Genomic DNA, 18,789 nt, shown 5'->3' on the forward strand with positions numbered 1-18,789 from the left:
CCAAAATAGAGGTAAGTGCTCGATGATCTGTCAGTAGTGTGAACTTTCTACCAAACAAATACTGATGGAATTTCTTGATTACGAAAACAATGGATAGTGCTTTGCGCTCGATTTGTGCATAATTGGTCTCAGCCTTGCTTAGCGTCCTCGAGGCAAAAGCAACGGGTCTTTCTTCACCCGATGGCATAATGAGAGATACCACTGACCCTACCCCGTAAGGTGATGCATCACCAGTTGAAGAGGCAGTTTCGGATCAAAATGCACAAGTATGTTTGAGTTTGCAAAGTCTTTATCTCTTAAAAGCTTTTTCACATTTTACTGTCCACTCCCACTTGATAGTTTTGTTTAAAAGTTTGTGGAGTGGCTTCAACTTACTTGCAAGGTTTGGAACAAATTTAGCATAATCAGTCATCAAACCAAGGGAAGATCTTAACTGACTCACATTAATTGGCGCTGGAGCATCCACGATAGCCTTCATTTTTAATGGTGACTTTTGGAGTCCTGTGCTGTCGATTACATGACCCAGGTACTCGACAGAAGATTGGAAAAACTTGCATTTATCTTCCCTCACCTTCAGCCCATAGTCTTCTAGTCGTTTCAGTGTTGCCTCCAGATTTTGCAAATCGGTCAGATCATCTTTTCCTGTGATGAGCAGATCATCGAGGTAACACTGCACGACTGGAAGACAAAAGACAAAAGAAAAATCTGGTCCATAGCACTTTGGAATAATGCTGGAGCAGATGTGATTCCAAAAGGAAGTCTCTGATATCGATACAACCCTTTTTGAGTCACAATAGTTAATAATTCCTGTGAATCAGGCTCTACGTGCATCTGAAGATATGCTTGAGACAAATCTATCTTTTTTTTTCCTCAGCCAAGTTTGAAAAAAATGTCTTCAATGAGAGGTGATGGGTACTTAACTGTTGTCAACACTGGGTTTACAGTCACTTTAAAATCCCCACAAACTTAATATCTTTCATGCTACCCATTTCACCCCCCAAATACTTTATGCTTTCTCAAAACTTCCTGTAGAGAACCCGTTTCTCCCTCGCTCACAATAAATACTCCTCGCCAGTCCAGCTTAATCTTTTGTAACCATCTGCGACCTAGTAAAACCTGCCGGTCTCCTGCAATAATGTACAGTGGGAGTGTCTCTCTGTGTTTGTTGTACTCTACCATTACATTCACAGCTCCTATCACTGGAACAGTCTCACCAGTATATGTTCTCAACTTGAGCTTGGTCTTACGGAGAGGAAGGTGCTGTAGCTTCTTTTTGTAAACAGTTTCTGATACCATAGAAACACGTGTACCGGTGTCCACCTGCATACGAACTGGTTTGTTCTCTAGTAGTGGTGTGACCCAGTATCCTTCATCATCACTGTTCAGGACAGATAAAATGTGCACATTGTCATCGTCTGACTCATATTCATCATATTCCTGTTCCATCTTATTCACACGTTTATTTTTGTTCTCGTAAAATCCTCTCTTCTTATCATTAGGTTGTGTAAATATCTTATTCCTGCAGGCATGTTCAATGTGGCCTTTTTTACCACAATTTCTACCGTCCAAGTCTTTACACCAACACTCTGATGCCTGATGTCCTGATTTTCCACAGCGGTAACATGGCTGACCAGGTGCCGTTTTGTGCAGAGTCTTGTGTCAGCTTGTGAACTTGGATGGATGAACTTAGCTGATGAGCTTCTCTTGCAGCCATTTCCATTGATGTACTGATCTCAATAGCTTTCTCCAATCTCAAGTTAGCTTCAGTCAAAAACCTCTTTTGAATGGCCTCGCAGCGTAGGCCACACACCAGGCGGTCCCGGATGGTATCATTGAGTGAAAGTCCAAACTCACAATGCTCTGATAAACGCTTCAGCTCTGCAGCAAACTGTGAAACAGATTCACTTTCCTCTTGATTTCTTTTATGAAATCTGAACCTCTCTGCTATAATCAGTGGTTTAGGTGAATAGTGAGTCTTCAATACTGCCATAATTTCTTTGTAAGACTTCTCCCCCGGTTTACTTGGTTGTATCAGACTTCTCAATAAGTTGAACTTTTTTGCTCCTATGACACTCAAAAATGTCGGCACTAGAACAGCTTCTTTAATGCTGTTAGCCAGGACAAAGTACTCGAACCTTTCGGTGTATGAACTCCATTGTTCGTTATTTTCTTCATATGGTCCTATGTTAATGTTAATGCCGTCACCACATACCATACAGGGCTTTAAATACAGTAGCTCATTAGGGACAAAAACTGCAATACACAACAGATAAGATATCGGACATTCTATAAGAAGTGTCTGTATTAATCTCTCCTTACAATTGTTACTTTAAACCAATTCTGATCTCTGTTCTGAGTTCTAGTTCAAAGTCAGTTTCCTAACCTGATAATAGGACAGATTCTTCCTGAGCACTTTCACAAGGGTTGTAGCTCAAAACACTTGTGAGGTCCAAGCTTTATCATGTTACTTTCAGGATTATTGTCAATGTCAAATGTCAATTTTTTTAGCTAATTACAGGGCATCGCATTGGGAAAAACATCCTGAAACAGAAATTACGACGTAAACTTTTGAAAGGTCAACAGTTGGTTTCTATATAAAGCCTCCTTGTGGAAGGCCTCAATGAGATTTTCATCATGACCAACTCAGCCTATATGTACCACTATACTTTATACTTATATAGAAATGGGTGTATATTGGCCTCACGATGTATTAAACAACAGACCTGGCTGGATATTTAAACTCCTACGGAGGTCGACCACTTGACGTTCCAATAGCTTTTTCCTACGATATACATTTATCGAAATAAGAAATAGATCACCATCTAGACACTTTTGGGTAAAAAGTGAAGAGGTCAGACGAGAGGTTCTGAAGGTCAGAGTGCTGACATGGCACATTTTTGGAAAACCGCTTCTGAAAAATCAACAGACCATGTCATTTCATTCTTTGAAATGGAATTGTGGAATGGATGGGATTGTGTGTTCTGTGAAGGACAAATCAAAGGCCAAGGTGGTCGAGGAATGTTTAACGGTCGCCAAAGTTTCTTAAAATGTGCCATGAATCTTTAGCCTTTTTCTCTTTAAGACGATGTTGTCTCACAAAAGTCTATAGCACTTCAAATCTTTTTCTTGTTGATTAACAAGCTCAGTACGAGTCTTCACAAACTCTTGTTGTGACAGTATTTAAGATGAACAAAAACAACTGAATCAACAACAATATATTGAAGATGCTAAAAACAATCCTGGTTCCAGACTCAAGTAAGTATTTGACATAAACTAGTATGTGTGACTTCATCCATCACTGTTTGGTATTCAGATGCAAATGTCAGTGGCTGAGACAGAAACAAAACACCCTCCTCCATCTGTTAATTAATCTCAAAATATTTTACCTCTCTGTAGCCACGACTTGCCAACCCCACCTCTGACACCAACTCTGCTGTTTCATTCTCTCCCTCATTTACTCATGAATATTTTGTTTCCCTTTCATTCCATTTAAGCACGGAGTCCTTCCCTTAATAGCTGTGAAAATGCAACCAATCAAAATGTATTTTATAGACGTGTTTCATGCCTTAAAAAAAATGTTCTGGTAAAGGTCAGAGAAGCTGTGAGGGTGAGTCAGCACAGTGGGAAGTTCGTCCTGACGTCACTGAAAATGACACTTCACCAGTGTGTTGCTGAGAGGGACAGTGACAAACATAATCATGTTCAAATATATCTTGTTTTTTTGAGTGTTGAATCTCAGCCTTCAGAGTAGAACTTGATAAGAATAGTTCGACACCGCGGCTAGCTTGTGGAACAACACTATGGCAGCTTTAAGAGAAGAAAAAGATTAGTAAAGACATGGATTTTGCTTTTTAAAAAAGTGAGCTAAAGGAGCTTGAAGGACACATTTCAAACACAGAGCGAGAGGAAGATTGTTTCAAAGCTTACGAGCCCATAAGGATTTCACTCCTCTGGACAAAAAGTGTGTTCAGGAACCATCAGTAGATTCTGATCCACAGACCTCAGAGCCCGAACTGGGGTGTAAGGCTGGATCAGATCACTGATGTAAGGAGGAACCTGACCATGAATCTGAAAGTAAGAACCAGAATTTTAAAGTTGATCCTGAAAGAAACTGGCAGCCAGTGAAGAGTTTTAAGGATCGGAGAAATGTGAGTTCTTCTACTAGAGCGGGTCAGAATTCTCACTGAAGTCCTTTAAAAACAAAAAATAATAATAATGTTATTTATAAAAATACAACGTAAACATTGTGGATGAAGTATTTTCTTAATAAACCATACATTGAAGAATAATGAAGTTTATTTTATGATCTTGCGTTTATGGAAGCAAAAGAATGTAAAGCTGTGACATGGAGGAGTTTGAAGCACCAAGCCTCGCTCGGTGGCTGCGAGGACTGACTCAACTCTTACCATTGGAGAAAAAAATCACTTACATGTAAAAGGATGAATGTGAACTTTGAAAGAATATGGAATCCATCCCTAAAGAATATGGAGGTGAATGATCGGTCACAGAGTCTGGAGGAAATGAACGGGGAGTGAACTGTTTCGAATGGAAATGTGACCATGTGAAGTGCAGAGAGAGTGACCTCATGTTGCATCATAGTGCATCAAGTGCACTTTCTTAACGTATTGAATCCTTTTATTTCTCTTTTTATTTATTTATTCCTTTTATTTTTTCAATTATTGTTGTGTTCTAATGGATATACCAATGACCATGTAAGAATATTTGATTAAAAAAAACATGTTTAAAAACTACAGCTGGTTCATCTTTCCTCTTCTGAACTGGGGAGTTTCTGAGCTCCTTTAGCCAAGTGATAAATCTCTGAGGAATTCTCTCCAGTATAAATTGTGATCCCGACAACCCCGTCCCCGCCTCCTCCTCATCCCAACTTCTCTGTTCGGTGTCTCCATGCTCTGATTGGTGGGACCGGCTGTGGTCCAGATGTGGAGCAGCGTTGGAAGCTGGAAGGGACGGATCGCCACATAGCATCGAGCGCCGCGCTCGTCTTCGCCTGCTCATTAAAACGGCAGCGGTCGGTGGCGACGTGATCATCCCACGGGGGACGATGACAACCGACTGCATTCTGTGTTTGGAGTCCCTCGTCGGAAACAGGCTGCTCCACTTGACCCACTTGAGTTTCCCCTTTTATGTTTTATTCAAAGTTCACTTAAGCAGGGAGAAGCACGACTTTTACCTTTTGCCTCATTTTCTATTGATAAGAGCCTTTTGCGAAGAGCATCTTAGCGTTAACGATCAGGGTCAAGCTGTGGAGGTTCCATCCAAAACTTTGATCCATAATCCGCTAATGCGAAGTGCTTCCGCCGGCCTATTTCTGGAGCCGGACGGTGAAAGTCATTGTGTGTCAGTGAGCAACACTTTCAGTTAAAAATGTGGCACAAATGCTGAATTTTAAACAAAGGTTGGAGAGGTACACTTTCTCTTTCATCAACTAAATGGTGCATCATGGGAGATGTTATCTGACCAACCTCAAAATCTTTGCTAAACTTTCATGACATTAAAGTGCAAATAATGCAATTAATGATAATGAGTCCAGAAGAGTTAATATATATATATATATATTTATATAAAAGTGTGTTAACAAAATAATCTTTATACAATTTTATATGAAGTTTATATATATATATATATATATATATATATAGTCAGCAGACCCAAAATCTCTCCATCAAACAACAAAGAATCCCTTTCTTAAAAACACAATCTCTGGAGGGCACAAGGTGAATAAACTGAAAGATGATACAGAACAGCTGTTAATATTACGATTTACTTGTCTCAGCTTGTAAAGAATCTACACATCACAAATGAAATGTATGGATAACAGATATTGGTCATATTGAGAAAGACGAGTGGAATGAAGCATGTTTTTTGTAAAGTTCAAACCCAAACAATAAGCACCAGAGCAAGATTATTACAATACAAGTGGCTCGTGAGAACATACATCCCTCCAGTCAAGCTCCACCATGTCTGCAGAAATATCTATAGGAAATAGGAACTCTGGTTCACTGTTTATTTGAATGCCAAAAGATCCAGATATTTTGGAAAGAGGGGATGAAAATTCTTTCAGGTATGTTTAACATCAATGTCACTGTAAATTCTAGACTTTGTCTTTTTGGCATTTACCCCAACAAATTTGCAACAGCAAAAAAGAGGACACCGTTGGCCTCCTCCTGGCCAGGAGAGTAATTGCACTCTCTGGAAACCATATATGAACAAAATAGAAGAAAGGAATACACAAATAGAACATTTATAATGACCTTGGAAATTTTGTTGTATTATACTTTTCTGTTTTTGAATAGGATTTTTTTTTTTTTGTGAACCTGAATGTTTATGTACAGATACCGAGCAGGTATAACCGTGTTTTTGTCTGTTATTGTTTAATATGAGAAAATAACAATAAATATATATTTAAAACAAAAACGTTTCAATAAAAATATTCAAAGTAAAAAAGAGAGTTTAAAAGGTTTCCGCTAATCAATGCAACAAATGGTGTCAGAGGTGGCATCCAAGGATCAAACAAGGATCATTTTATAAGCCCCAGTAAGGAACACTGACACACTTTTTTGTAGAGACTTCTCAGACTTGTTTTATTGAGTACCTTCAAGTCTTTTTATCCCAAAACATTAAAAAAAATGCAATTAAAAACACAGGTTTCAAGATCCCACTTGAAGCATTGATTATTGCGATAACTACAACGCTATATTCTGCATATCAGATTAGTTTGGTTTAGAACTTTGGAACAAGAGTCGTCTTGACTTCAGATTTGCAGATTGCAAAAAAGAATTACAATATTAGAACAGTCCCTGTAATTGTAACGTTTTTTTTTTAGTTTTTGTTCTCTATAGACAAATGAATAATATTAAAATGATCGTCTAAAGATGCATTTAAATGTCCCTCTTCATCTTTTTTAAAGTATCCTGCACCAGGTCATGTTATATCACAGTCATTCATTTGTGTTATTGACCCCAGCATAGATGTTTAAAGTGAGTCACGTGTAACTGCCATGCATGTGGGAGTGATCCCGGTGCTAAGAGAGGTAGTTTTACAAGATCATCAAAACCACGGCAGAACCACTCAAGTCAAGATGTCCGAGGCAAGTATGCTAGGCTAATCTTTCTGTTTTTTGGCACTTGACATAACACCGAGCTCTGAATTCCAATAAACGCTTCGATATCGAAGACAAAAATCTGAATAACCTTTTTTTTTATGATCACCTGTTTAATATAAATATAAACGTTTTCTTTTACCAATATGTTACAAAACAAAAAAACTACAAGAGAACAAAGTGACCTTGAAGTAACGCTGTCAATAAAGTACATCAGACACTAAATTGTGTTTCTTTGTGATATGACATTAAAATATATTTGGTCCAACAGTGTCACATTAAATATTTAATAACTTTATATTTTAATTTATTTGTTTTTATTCATGTGCACTGTTTCCCGTCAGCTGATGCGTGGTTACTGGAAACATAATTTACAATAATAGGTGAATTTTCCCAATGGGTTAGTAAAGTTCTTTCTGAATCAGTCAGTTTAGAACCAGTGTGAGGGTCACATTGGTGCCAGAAGGCTACACATAAATAAATAACCCTCTCTGGATTTTTCACAGAAAATAATTCCATGGAACATTAACTTTTGCTAATGTGCTGTAAATAATCTTAACACGCAAAGGTTCAGCTGATACTAAAGTCTTTCAAACCTTCTTAGAGAGAAACACCATGTAGGAAGGTTTTAGAATACAACAACAAAAATACATGGTGTGTCCCAAAATCGCACACTTCTGCACTTACCCTTAATATTTTGAGTACACAGGTGCGTTAACACTGAGCAGTGTGCGAAAATTTAGTGACGTGGATGATGCGGCGCCGAGAGCTATGATGCTGAGTGGCGACGCTTTTTCGGAGCAGATACTGACGTCAATGTCTCCAGAAAAAATCATTTTACCACAAAACAACACAACAACAATGATAACACAAAGAAACACAACTAAATAACTTGTTTAAATTGGCGAAAAGTGCGATGAAGTTCCAACTTCAGGTTGCAAGAAGCTTTCGAGTAAGTGTGTAGCGTCAGTGTTTGATTTGAGACAGAACTACATGACGTAAATTGAGCACTTACAAAGTAAGTGCACCGTCTTACAATGTACTTTTACAGTACACTGTAAGACGGTGCACTTACTTTTGACATGCACTTAGAGAAGTGCACGACACAGCAACAGTCTTGATTTTTATTTAGCTACTCTAAAAAATAACGACCCCCCCCCCCAAAATGGGTGGTCTTGTATTTTTGTCACACACTGTTTACAAAAAAGAACTGTTCTGAATCATTAGCTAAAAACACAAGAACCCATCTGCGAGTTGACGTCACATCCATGATCCCGCATCCATCACCGACGATGAGATTTGAAAAGCCTTCTCGAGATAAACGACGAGACCGGCGAGAAGGAAAAGAGAGTCGACAACCGAAGCAGGAAAACCCTTTCGACACAATAACGTCTTGCCTTCCAGTCAGGGGGTTTGACGCGGAGAGAAGGACAATAAAGACGGGCCGGGGCCAGAGACAAATGGTGTGACATTTTGTTGTTGTGTGCGGAGGAGGTTTTGCTAAATTGTTTCAGCCGACAGAAGCGGTGGCAACTGCATCAAGGCTGCGAGAGCGTTTGGCATTTGATGAAAGAGCGCGCGGGGGGGGGTCTGTCCTTTACATGGCGTGGGATGCAGATTTAAATTGTGTTAGAGAGCCGTGATTGATGGAGAGATGCCCCCCCCGACCCACCCACCCAGAGGAGCGATGGAGTCGCTGACATACCTCACGATGCTCTGCGCTGGTGAGCATCATCCGTCTGAATCCTGAGCAAACATTATCGCCCGCTCTTTATTTTTGGGAATCCGTCAAGCTGTTACCAGGAGGAGGGACCGTGGCCCGGGTTCAGTGGAGGTGAAGAATCTGGAACAACAAGTTCCCACTCAGAAAGAGAGAATCAGCTAATAGTTTAAGACGCGACTTTCCAAAATAAGTTCAACTCCGGGCCAAAGTTCTCTGTCGAGATTAGCGGCTCATAAGTCCAGCGTGCGGCAAAACACCGTCGGAAGGATCAGATCTTCAGACTTGGCTGCTCATTACCGTTAATTAAGACCAATTTCCCTTCATTGCGAGTTGGAGTGGCGCGGTGGCCATGGCAACCGTGCTCCCAGAATGGCAAGCAGAAGTGAGGCCTGCTGCCTTCTCCACTTCCTGCGGCTGTCTTTGTGATTTGTGGAGCAATTACCACACGGCTGGAGGAGGACAGGCACTTCAGCCAGACGAGTCGGTGTCGCGTCTCGAGCATGACGTCCTCGCCGTGTCTGTTGTCCTTTTTTTTTCTTTTTTTCCCTTCGCTCTTCTGAGCGATGGTCGGGGTCCCGGGTTGAGTCGTGGGGGGAACGACTGCATGTCACCTGCAAGGTTTGTGGTTTGAAATCCACACGGAAGGAATGAAGCCAAAACACCGTTTCATCTGCAGCTTTTTATCCCACTAGTGAGATCTTCGAAAGTTAAGGACAGATTCCTGCACAAATGTAAAGTTTCAAAGACCTAGATCTGCATCACAGTCTAACGTGGGCAGTAGTTTTGATAGTTCATGTATTGTTACCTCACTTTTATAGAGGGTCAACATATTATGAGTACCCCAAAAACTGGATACTACAACACAGAGTAAAGTTTTAAACTTTCAAACTCAGTTAAATGCATATTCTGAATTCCTTAATAGGGACGTTACAAGGCCCTTTTGGAGAACAAAGTTGTGTTTGTGAACATTATCGTCATTTATCTGAAGCTTTTATCCCTTGTGTTGTCTCTGGGTCAAGGTGACCGACCTCCCCGGCTTCTATAAATACGTATGCAGTGGTGGAGGTCGGCCATCTTGACTCAGGGTCTCCTTGTTGTCTTTAACTTTTAAGTATTTATTATATTGGTTATTTTTTGATTGTTTAAGCGCTTTGTGACCCTGGTCTTGAAAAGCGCTCTACAAATACTAACAACTTACTTACTTACCTACTTACTGACTTACTTACTTACTTACTTACAAGGGATACCATAAACGCATTTGTTTTCGGGCCTTCTTGACACCTTGACCCTGACATAACACAAGGGTTAACAACAAAATGAACATTATTAATTATACGGTATGTCTCCGCACCAATTTGGTCAATAATAGATCTGAATAAATATCCAGATTGTAACTAAATACAATCTTAAATCTTGAGTCTACTATAATAAATATTGGAAAAATGGAGGTTGTACATTCTTCAGAATATCTGGAGTCAATTATGTCAAATTCAAACAAATCCTAACTGAAAAGAAAAAGTAAAGAAATGTGGCATATTTTCAATATTTAGTCAATGTCTATATATATATATATATATATATATACAGTATATACTGCTTATACAGGAAAAGAGCGGTACGTAGTCTATATTTGTAGAACAGTACTCGTCTTTAGATAACGAAAGATAAAATGTAAAACAAAACCCAGATATTAGAAGGATTTTATAAAACCCAGATGGTTAAAAAAAAGAGGACATGTCCTGGTAAAAGAGGACACAAGGTCACACTATGGTCAGCACAATGATTTACAGTTTGGGGATTTAAGAGCAGAAATGTTATTCATCACTTCAAGCAGTCAACAGTGAAAGGATTAAATAGATTTTCCTCGCAGTCAAATACCACTGAAGAAAGATGGAAAAAGATTTCAGGCTTCATGTCTGGAGTTTCATACAGAAATGTTAAGGTTTAGAACCTGCACAGTTTGAGCCGTAGCTCCGTGTACGTTTGCTAGCATGTGCTAGTTAGCCCTTGTTTTCTGATAAGATAACAAAAACTATTATTAACTATAGAAGCGGTTTCTACAATCGAAACGTTTAGGTTAAATTCCATTGACTCAACTTAAGTTTTTCTTAATAACATCTTATATTAGTGATTAAACTACTTTAAACATTATTTTTTTAATTACTGAAAACTGCGCTAGTTAGCATATGCTAACAAACACAGAGCTTTTACATTCCTTTATTCAACTTCAGACAAGAATCTTGTAATCATTTTGATCCTGGCGAATAAGTTTATTTGTATTTTCCTGGCAGTAGCAGCGCCCTCTAGACTGAAGAGCTTTTTTTAAAGGGCTAACTGCGGCATATTTGAATTTGTGACTCATTCAGGTCACTAACCGAAAATGTGATTTCAGGTTCTGCCACCAGCTGCTCCTCACATGTGTGAAGGTGGTTTGAGAAGGAGGCAACTGATGGATGAAGAGAACATTTATTTCACAGGGTCGTCTCTCGCACATGGAGCCCATGATATAACATGGAAAATAAATTAAAAATAAATAAAACTGGGGCCACAAATACTGACGCACCATTCTTTCATGACACCTTATTCTGTTGCGGCTGCAGTTGCAGACTTGCACTCTCTGGGCTTCTATCTTCAGTAAAGACATTCAATCTTGTTACAAAACGAATGTACTCACAGTTTTAACGGATAATATATCGCATTATGCATCGTAACATTGATTTAATAGCCACTGAACGCCCATATTTTCACGTTTAAAACACAGCCGTGCAAGAACGCATCTACAAAAGAAAAGAAAAGTTAAAGAATACGTACCATAATAAGAGTACTCCTCTATGTCAACTCATCAAGTACTACAGTCGAGGTGAGTCTCGACTCACTTGTTGACGTGAGTCACCAGGCCTGAGACGAGATGATGGATGGAGATGACAGAGAGTGTAGAGAAGAATGAGATGGAGGGAACCTGGGGGGGTGAAGAAAGAAGAAAGATTGATATCACTCATGAGCGTTAACAAATAAAAGAGCCTTCAGCTGCAGCGCGAAGGGAACGTCGTCCACATTAGTGATCCTGAGAAACATGGAGATGTTCCTGCAAAACCTCGAAAGCAGTTTGTCTTCATCACCGTTTGAGTAAAAAGTCAAGATGAGGTGAATATAGTGTTGCTGAAGAAAACACACGCGTGTATCTTCTCCACAACAGGGCGAACAGTGGGAGGTCTCTGAGGGTGAGCGGCGACAGACAAGGCCGATGCATCTTATATATTATTATTATTATTATTGCAGCCATGTGTCCTGGGTTGAACCTCAGCGAGTGTCGTTTGTTAACAACAACCAGGCTCTCTGACCACGTGCACCGAGTCCTTGTGGAGCTCACAGCCTAATGGTTGTAAAGAAACCTCAAACAAACACAAACACAGAGATGCAGCAGAAAGTAGGTTAAACTCGAACACGTTCTTATTGTTGTTGTTATCAAACTGGACCAATACTGGCATCTAGCGGCCAAAAAATGAAGTCACGTTATCTTTATGTTGAATATAACTTCAATAATAATGCTATGGCTTATGTTTAGTTTAATAAAGTTGAATGGGAAATATATATTTTGATTCTGACTTGTGAAAAGTGATCACACTGATCTATTATCCATCACATTTTATATTTCTTATCTCAAATGATGTGTCATAAAGCACCGCACAACAGTCCCGTAACAAAATGTTGCTCATCCTGATAAATGAGAGCATTAGTGGAGTTGAATGTCCTCACATCGATGCCTCTGTGGCTCCATGTGTCCAGGAAAATAAAGATGGTTGAATCCTGGTCAGAGTTAGTTAAAAAAGCAAAAGGCTAGTCAAGGTCGGCAGTGATTGGAGAAAGGTACGTAGAGATTCAGTAACTCATAGTAATTGCAATTCAGTGAAGCCACCGTTATCACCACCATCGGACCAGCCGTGAAGAACAGGTAGCGCATGCAATATATATAGCTATAGCATTACATAGTATTTTAAGTTATGGTTCTCAAAATAGTCAAATCGGTACTGAGTAAACAATTAACTACGCACATTAAAGTACATGGTATTTTACAAAGAATACAAATGTTTTCGTCCTCAGTTTGTCGTTAAAAGCATTAGATTAACGACCGGTGAACAGCAATGGATTATGGGAAACCGAATCACGTGTCTCGACTGTCAGTACGTTTTATTTAACGCAAAATATATATTTTAAAAAATAACGGGTGAGAAATTATTGCGTCTGTTCGTGCTTTAATGTTTTGCGTTTGTGTATTTTATTTTTATTGCACACGATAGTTTGTGGTCACGTGAGACATTTGTTTCGCTCAGACCTACACGCGTGTGAAGATCGGGGCGAGATTCACGTGAACGATGTTTAGTTGATAAAACATGTAAAACATACATAAAATATTGAGTTTAACCAAGTTTAATCAGGTTTAACTCCCTTCCCACAGTGCAATGAGAAATATAAGCTGCTTACGAACGATTCTTTGACGATGTATTTTTTTTTTACCACAAATACATGACACATATCAGGGTCTACATAGAGAATAGTATTATTATTTATATTTGTTTGTTTTTTCGTTGTTTTTTTTAAACATCCTTTATCGTATAATGTTGTATGAAGGCGTCAACTACAACTTGTACAACCTGAAAGATTCTTCTGGTCATCAACATAGACTTTTATTTTAAGAGTAGAAAAAACAATGACTATAGTTACCGTCAATCGAACCAACAAGTTGACCTCAAATTAAAGATTTTAAGAATGATTTTCTTCCAACATCAATGACCACAATTATATTTTCCTAGTTTAAATACATTAATTTGTTCATAAGGTGAGAAAATTATTTGATAATGACATTTTGAATATTTTCGGTTATATTTTTCATAATAAAAAAACATTCCAAAAATGGATGAATTCTGTATAATTGTGCATCAGGTGACATTAAGTCTGCTAGAATATAGAGGTTTTCACTAGTAAAGCTCCTGAAGTTTACTTACCACTTGACAAAAGGAAGATATGACTAGAAAAGTCTCTAGTCTGAGGATCAATTTCCAGTTACAAAAATGTTCTGTAAAGGTTAATTACAATTTCCATGAGGAAGAGGAGAGAAATCACATAGAGTACAATGGAGTTTATTATAAATTCAAATCAGTTAACAACTGCAGAAAAAACATGGTCTACTATCTTCGCTCTCCTCCGGGGACACCGTTGGTCAATCCTTCTCCATTAGAGGTCAACAATGGGGAAAAAACAAACTCTACAAACATGTGTTCACATCAGTCCAAGTTTGTATTCCACCATCATGTGTGGCTCGCCCATCACCTCACTCTGTGTCGGGTCTGAGGAAGGACAGGAAATGGATTAGCATCCCTTCTTATGTTGAGCAAGAAGCAGCACAGGACTCACCATTGAGAATGTCCTCAAAGCCGATGGTCTCGTCCCCACCTCTGAGTGTGTCCAGTGCCAGATTGGAGCTCTGCAAGAATGGCAGACGCTGGATCTGGTAACGATAAAGAGGGCACTTGTTTAATTAACAAAGTGCTACGTCTCAGAGGGAATAACGACCAATAACAAAGCCTGTTAAACGTTTATACGACAGAACCGAGGACTCGCCTGTCTTGCTGCTCTGTACTCCATCTGAAGTTTGAGGGGAGCGTGAAGGCCCTGGATGTTCCTGAGTGTGGAGAAGTTCATCTTGTCCTTGTTCAGATGGAACTGCAAATAGAATAACCAACCGTTTTAAATATTGGAAAACAATCCTGACAACAAGCCAAATGTGGCAGAATCAATTAAACATGGTGAAATCGATTTTCTTGAATAACATTCCCTAAATAGCTTCAGAATAACAACTTAAGAAGAATCTGGGTGATTGAATGTGTTATAAAGTAGATTTCACTATTTTAATTCTATCCTCACACTTTCATCAGTCATTATCAGCAGCAGTTTTAAGCAAAATTTAAAATATTACTATAAAGATGATGTTTAATATGCTCACTAGTGAGCAGCAAAAACTTGTCACTTTTCAATTCATCAAGAGTTGTTACAAGGCAATAATAGCACTTAACCATGTGATCATAAATGTTGACACCAAAAAAAATGATTCAAATCTCTCTCGCCAACAACAACAGGCATGTTATCCGTTTTACCACATTTCAAAAAATGCCAAGATACACACAAAAATTGACTTATAAATGTATGAATTAACTACAGGAAGCAACTACTCACGTTGGTTTCCGACAGCTCCAAGGGGTGTGATGGAAGGAGTTCATTCTTAACGCTGGTGAAACTGGGGAAAAAAATATATTATATTAAAAATAAATTTACTTTGAGCAAAAAATTGCATGCTGCGTTTTCAACAGTGGCAATACAAGTTTCTGACCTGAAACACTTGCTATGTTTAATGTAAAGACAAGGACTGTACACTTACAGGTAAAAATAGCACTCAGTGGCTACAGTTATACCACATATAGAATATAGATCAGTCAAGAAACACTTCTCATGTGAATAAAACAGATACCATTTAAAAGTAATTTACTCATTTAAGAGCAGCCGAAACTCACCCACCCCATAAATCAGTTGTTCCAATGCATGTCTATCGTTTAGATGTAAAATATGTACAATTTCGCAAAAATACAAGACATTAAGACGATAACTGCTATTGTGCTCCTATAATGCATTACCCTGTGCGCAGAGAATCTTGGACTCCATAAGACGTCTGTGGATTCCAACCGGCCACTGGAACGCTGTCCTTGAGCTGTGATCGAATACCTCGAGAATCCTGAAATGGTCACATTTACATGTAAATACTTCGAAAAACAAAGTCATGATGTGAAAGCGAAACAAGACCGTCAACACATTAGCCGGCTTACATGCTAGCTAGCGTTAGCTCGGATGACTAGTCATATTTGCCCAGCATTATGTTCTCAGACAACGGACACAACACACGAACGCACGCAAACAACAGACATTCAATAAAACATAATAAAATAGAGTCGCTGGATTAACAATGGACTTTACAGGTAGAAATTATCAAACAAGTTCACCATTGTGGTACAGAGCTGCTCCGAGTTGCTTTTCGGGTCACTTCCTGTATAAAGCTCGTCACAGTGACGACACATCCGGTAATAAGGGGAAGCATGTTACGGTCATTTTTATATTGAGCCTTTTCTTTCAGATACACAAACTCCGGATCATGGAATCACAAAACTATGCACAAATTAACTTTCTTATCACAAAGTGACAGCGGAATGATAAAGAATTATGATTTATATTTGGAAAGATTGCCTCACTGGATGCATCAGGGGGTATAGCTCAGTGGTAGAGCATTTGACTGCAGATCAAGAGGTCCCCGGTTCAAATCCGGGTGCCCCCTCATTTTGCGATGTGAATATTAAATTATTTTTCAGTCATTGACTCTACTCAATATAGTAAAATATTTTCATGACATGTCGTGTTCTGGCTGCTAAAAATAGTTGTTTTTTTCCCCGAATTGTCCTGTTGTGTTATCAGTTTTATATATATTAAAGTATATACTTTATTGAATATTGTTTTGATTGTTTAAGCGCTTTGTGACCCTGGTCTAGAAAAGCGCTATACAAATAAAAATTACTTACTAACTTATACAATATTATCATTTCGACTGTTTATAATAAAAACATCAACCTCAAGATGCAAACGGTCTCAGGTCCATTTGGAGCCAGACTGCTGGTTTGGAGAGAATTTCCTTCATCTCCACAGTACATGCAGCGAAGAGTGGCCCCCATTATTCACTGTGGATGAGGCCCCTCGGACCAACACACAGGGTCTGAACATTGAGGAGATTCAAAGATTCAAAGCGTTTATTGGGTGGGATCCTTGAGGATGGAGGCAGCTCTACCGTGGACTCTGTGGTGGTATATGTCTGCAGGGAGGGCAGATAATTCGGTGATCCTCTCAGCTGTCTTCACCACTCTCTGCAGGCGTTTGTGGTCCTCAGTAGTGCTTCCGTACCACACAGTAATGCAGCTGGTCAAGATGCTCTCGACAATGCAGCTGTAGAAAGTTCTTGAGGATCTTGGTTCACATGCTGAACTTTCTCAGCCTCTTCGGGAAATACAGTCGCTGTTGTAAGGGTGTAGAGGATGGGGCTGAGGACACATCCCTGTGGCACACCGGTGTTTGTTCCAATGCTCAGCGAGGTCTTGTCTCCAATCCTGGCCGGCTGGGGCCGGCGAGTCAGGAAGTCCAGGAGCCATCAGGGAGGGTGTGGTGCAGAAAGTTTGTGGGGAATGACTGTGTTGAAGGCGGAGCTGTTGTCAATAAAGAGCATCCTTAGGTAGGAGTCTTTATTCTCCAGGTGGAGGAGGGGATAATGGAGGGCAGCAGCAATGGCATCTGAGGTGGATCTGTTAGACCAGTAGACATCCTTTAGGGGGTCCAGTGAGTCTGGTATGCTGCTCTGAATGAGGACCAGCACCACTCACTCAAAACACTTGATCGGAGTGAGTGCTACTGGCCTGTAGTCATTCATGCAGGTGGGGGGGTTTTTTGGGGGGAGGGGGACGATAGTTGTGGTCTTGAAGCAGGTCTGAACAATACTATGGCTGAGGGAATGGTTGTAGATGGAGGTGAGAACATCAGTCAGTTCTGTTATCAGGTCCCGCTGGGGTTGATTTTCCTCAGTACCTTGTTAACCTCTTCTGGAGATATAGTCAGTGTTACACTTCATTTGATGGAATACATTTATAAATAGGTGTAGTCATGATGTAGGGAGATTAATACAAAATGCTGGAGATAATCTAAAGAAACATTACAATAATCCTAAACATATAGGATGTGATAAAAAATATATTTGTTTTGTTGTGGCGTAAAGAGTTATTGGTCCAAGATCACTGACATCATGTCAAATCGACCTGGCCGAGTGTCCAGAGTGTCATAGCAAGGACGTTGCAGACACACACACACACACACACACTGAGAGATTGGGAAAACAGCTTATATAATGAGATTGGAAAACATCTTGTGAAATCGTCCTGGCCGAGTGTTCAGAATATCATGTCAATTGTCATGTCATTGAGGCGGATCCCGCTGTGTCGTGTATAAAGCCAAAACAATCTGATGATGTTGAGACTGTAAGCTTGTACGGATTGTTTGTTAGTTTCCTGCTGGGCTTCGACCCACAGGTAATAAAATCCATCATCCCGTTGACCTGGTCTGGGTTCACTCATTTCCAGTCGACAACCTCTTGGTTCCTTCTTCTATAGTTTGAGTTGTATTTATTTTAAAGATAAATGAGAAATTAGAATGACATAAGAATGAGTGAAAACATTAACTGATTTAATACATCATTGAAATTAGAATTCTAACTCGAAAATAAGTATTTAAAGTAACATAATACGATACAAACATATCAAGGAACTAATTCAAAAACATTTTCTACCTGGGTAATAAAATATATCACTTGGAATAGTCAAAATATAATATAAATAAAACCGGTGGGTAAGTATTAATACCAATACATTATTCATAAATTAGTTATAAACACAATAAACAATGAAGAGAAGGTTTATCATAAAAACACGTAAGTTAGAATACAGGAGATATGAGAGGCATTGAACCAAAAACTAAATACACCACATGAAAGCCATTTTATAACAAACTTTTTAAACCAGTGGATTGTTAAAGCAACTAAGACACTTCACGTTTATGTCCAATAGATGGCGCTATCACACTTGAGTTGAGCTTCTCCTCAAGTGGTAGAGTTGATACGAAGTTTGAAAATACATTTTACAATAAAGTTTCTTAACTATTAAGTCAGCTGGTATTAGTTTGATTCCACAAAAGTTAAATAAAACAAAAAAGATATAAACACACGCAAAACACAGAGCGTGAAGCTCGTGGGGGCCCCTCGCGTCTCTCCACGCCCACACGCGTGAGGGTCCCTGGACTCACTCAGACTCTC

The 18,789-nt window shown here is 39.3% G+C and overlaps 1 protein-coding gene and 1 non-coding gene across 2 annotated transcripts; one reads left to right on the forward strand and one right to left on the reverse strand.

Moving 5' to 3' along the window:
• Positions 1-13,965: 13,965 nt before the first annotated feature.
• Positions 13,966-15,963, reverse strand: pomp (proteasome maturation protein). Its single transcript, XM_087788068.1, has 6 exons — positions 15,893-15,963; positions 15,530-15,627; positions 15,075-15,135; positions 14,463-14,564; positions 14,256-14,349; positions 13,966-14,188 (listed from the first exon to the last, which is right to left on the reverse strand). The coding sequence occupies exons 1-6, from the start codon at positions 15,893-15,895 to the stop codon at positions 14,121-14,123; spliced, it is 426 nt and encodes a 141-aa protein (XP_087644194.1). The 5' UTR covers positions 15,896-15,963; the 3' UTR covers positions 13,966-14,120.
• Positions 15,964-16,149: 186 nt separating this feature from the next.
• trnac-gca (transfer RNA cysteine (anticodon GCA)) lies at positions 16,150-16,221 on the forward strand. The gene has a single exon. It is a non-coding gene; the product is annotated as a tRNA-Cys (tRNA).
• Positions 16,222-18,789: the final 2,568 nt, after the last annotated feature.

This window comes from Callionymus lyra, chromosome 4 (genome assembly GCF_982586985.1).
Source record: "Callionymus lyra chromosome 4, fCalLyr1.hap1.1, whole genome shotgun sequence".
In the NCBI taxonomy this organism is placed as follows: domain Eukaryota; kingdom Metazoa; phylum Chordata; class Actinopteri; order Syngnathiformes; family Callionymidae; genus Callionymus; species Callionymus lyra.

Excerpts from the sequence above, each read along its gene's own strand:
- pomp (XM_087788068.1), bottom strand. Across the intron at positions 15,136-15,529 it reads CAAGATTCTCTGCGCACAGG|TTTCACCAGCGTTAAGAATG; the intron begins GTAATGCATTAT and ends TTTTTTCCCCAG. Across the intron at positions 14,565-15,074 it reads TGGAGCTGTCGGAAACCAAC|TTCCATCTGAACAAGGACAA; the intron begins GTGAGTAGTTGC and ends TTCTATTTGCAG.